This window comes from Trichinella spiralis (genome assembly GCF_000181795.1).
Source record: "Trichinella spiralis strain ISS 195 chromosome Unknown Scfld2352, whole genome shotgun sequence".
NCBI lineage: Eukaryota > Metazoa > Nematoda > Enoplea > Trichinellida > Trichinellidae > Trichinella > Trichinella spiralis.
Window position 1 is genome coordinate 1 of NW_003529291.1, and position 1,109 is coordinate 1,109.

The following is a 1,109-nucleotide window of genomic DNA, read 5'->3' on the forward strand; positions in this document are numbered from 1 at the left end:
CCCTGGTTTTTCCGTCTAGCTGTGTGCTTTCATATTTGAGAGTTTTTTACTTAATGGGAGAGTGATGAAATTTCAGTTTTGTCTTCTACTCAAAAGGGAACCCAACAAAAATTTAGTGTACCGGGGAAAGTTGTTTACACCCCTCAAGCGGGACGAATCACAATGACAAATGTTGGATATGTGCATCAGTAAACAGAATTATTTTATTATAGCACGTTGGTATTATTGTGTAGTATCATGAGCTTGCAATTAGGTTTCCAATTTAGGGAACGAGAGGTTGCCCTGGCAAACTCTATACTAACATTGATGCCACAAAAGTCATCAGAACCGGTGAGCATGCAGAGGGCTGCCGAGTAGATGCCCATGCATTCTACCATCAGCAGCAGCTAAATGAAGTGAAGAGGCTGGCTGCAGGGGATCCGAGGCCGGTATTAGAAATTTACGATGAACTGGCAAGCAATGCCTCCACCAGCGCAGAAGCTGCCGCTCATTTTCTAACGTGGGAGCAGACCCGGAACACAATGTATTATACCCGTTCGAAGAGATACCCACGACTTCCGGCCAGGCGGCAGGATCTGCGGCTTACTGGCGAGCAGACAACAACGAAATCCGGTGCGCAATTTTTAATGTAGCATTCGCTGACCAGTGATATATTAATTTTTGCCGCCGAGGATGGTGTGAGGCTGCTGGCTCAGAGTAACTGCTGGTGCAGGGATGGGACGTTTAAGATTGTCCCCTCCTGGTACCAGCAGTTGTTTACCCTTCATGTGTTCCTGAGGGGTAAACTGCTACCCGTCGTATATTGTTTGACTGTTGAGAAAGATCTGCCCACGTATAGCTGAATATTTAAGTGTTCCATTCTAAAGCGAAAGAACTTGGCGTTCAACTTTGAACCGGGCAAATTTTGTGTGCGATTTTCCAAAACAGCCTTGATCCCGGCAATTCAAGGCAACTTTCCCCAACAACCCCGTGGTGCAGTGTTTCTTCATTTTCCATGTTTGCCAAGCTGTGCTTCTGCAGGGCCGGCCGGCTTGGTGTATCTTGATTATCTGGAATGATTAGGAGGTAAGAAAAAAGTCGTAAATGCTGATGGCATTAGCATTATTTCC

At 45.9% G+C, this 1,109-nt stretch overlaps 1 protein-coding gene across 1 annotated transcript; it reads left to right on the forward strand.

The window, feature by feature from the left end:
• Positions 1-76: 76 nt before the first annotated feature.
• On the forward strand, positions 77-632 carry Tsp_15538 (conserved hypothetical protein; the record flags this gene model as incomplete). Its single annotated transcript, XM_003368516.1, has 2 exons — positions 77-171; positions 267-632. Coding segments are annotated over 2 exons (461 nt in total), but the record flags the coding sequence as incomplete, so codon positions are not given.
• Positions 633-1,109: the final 477 nt, after the last annotated feature.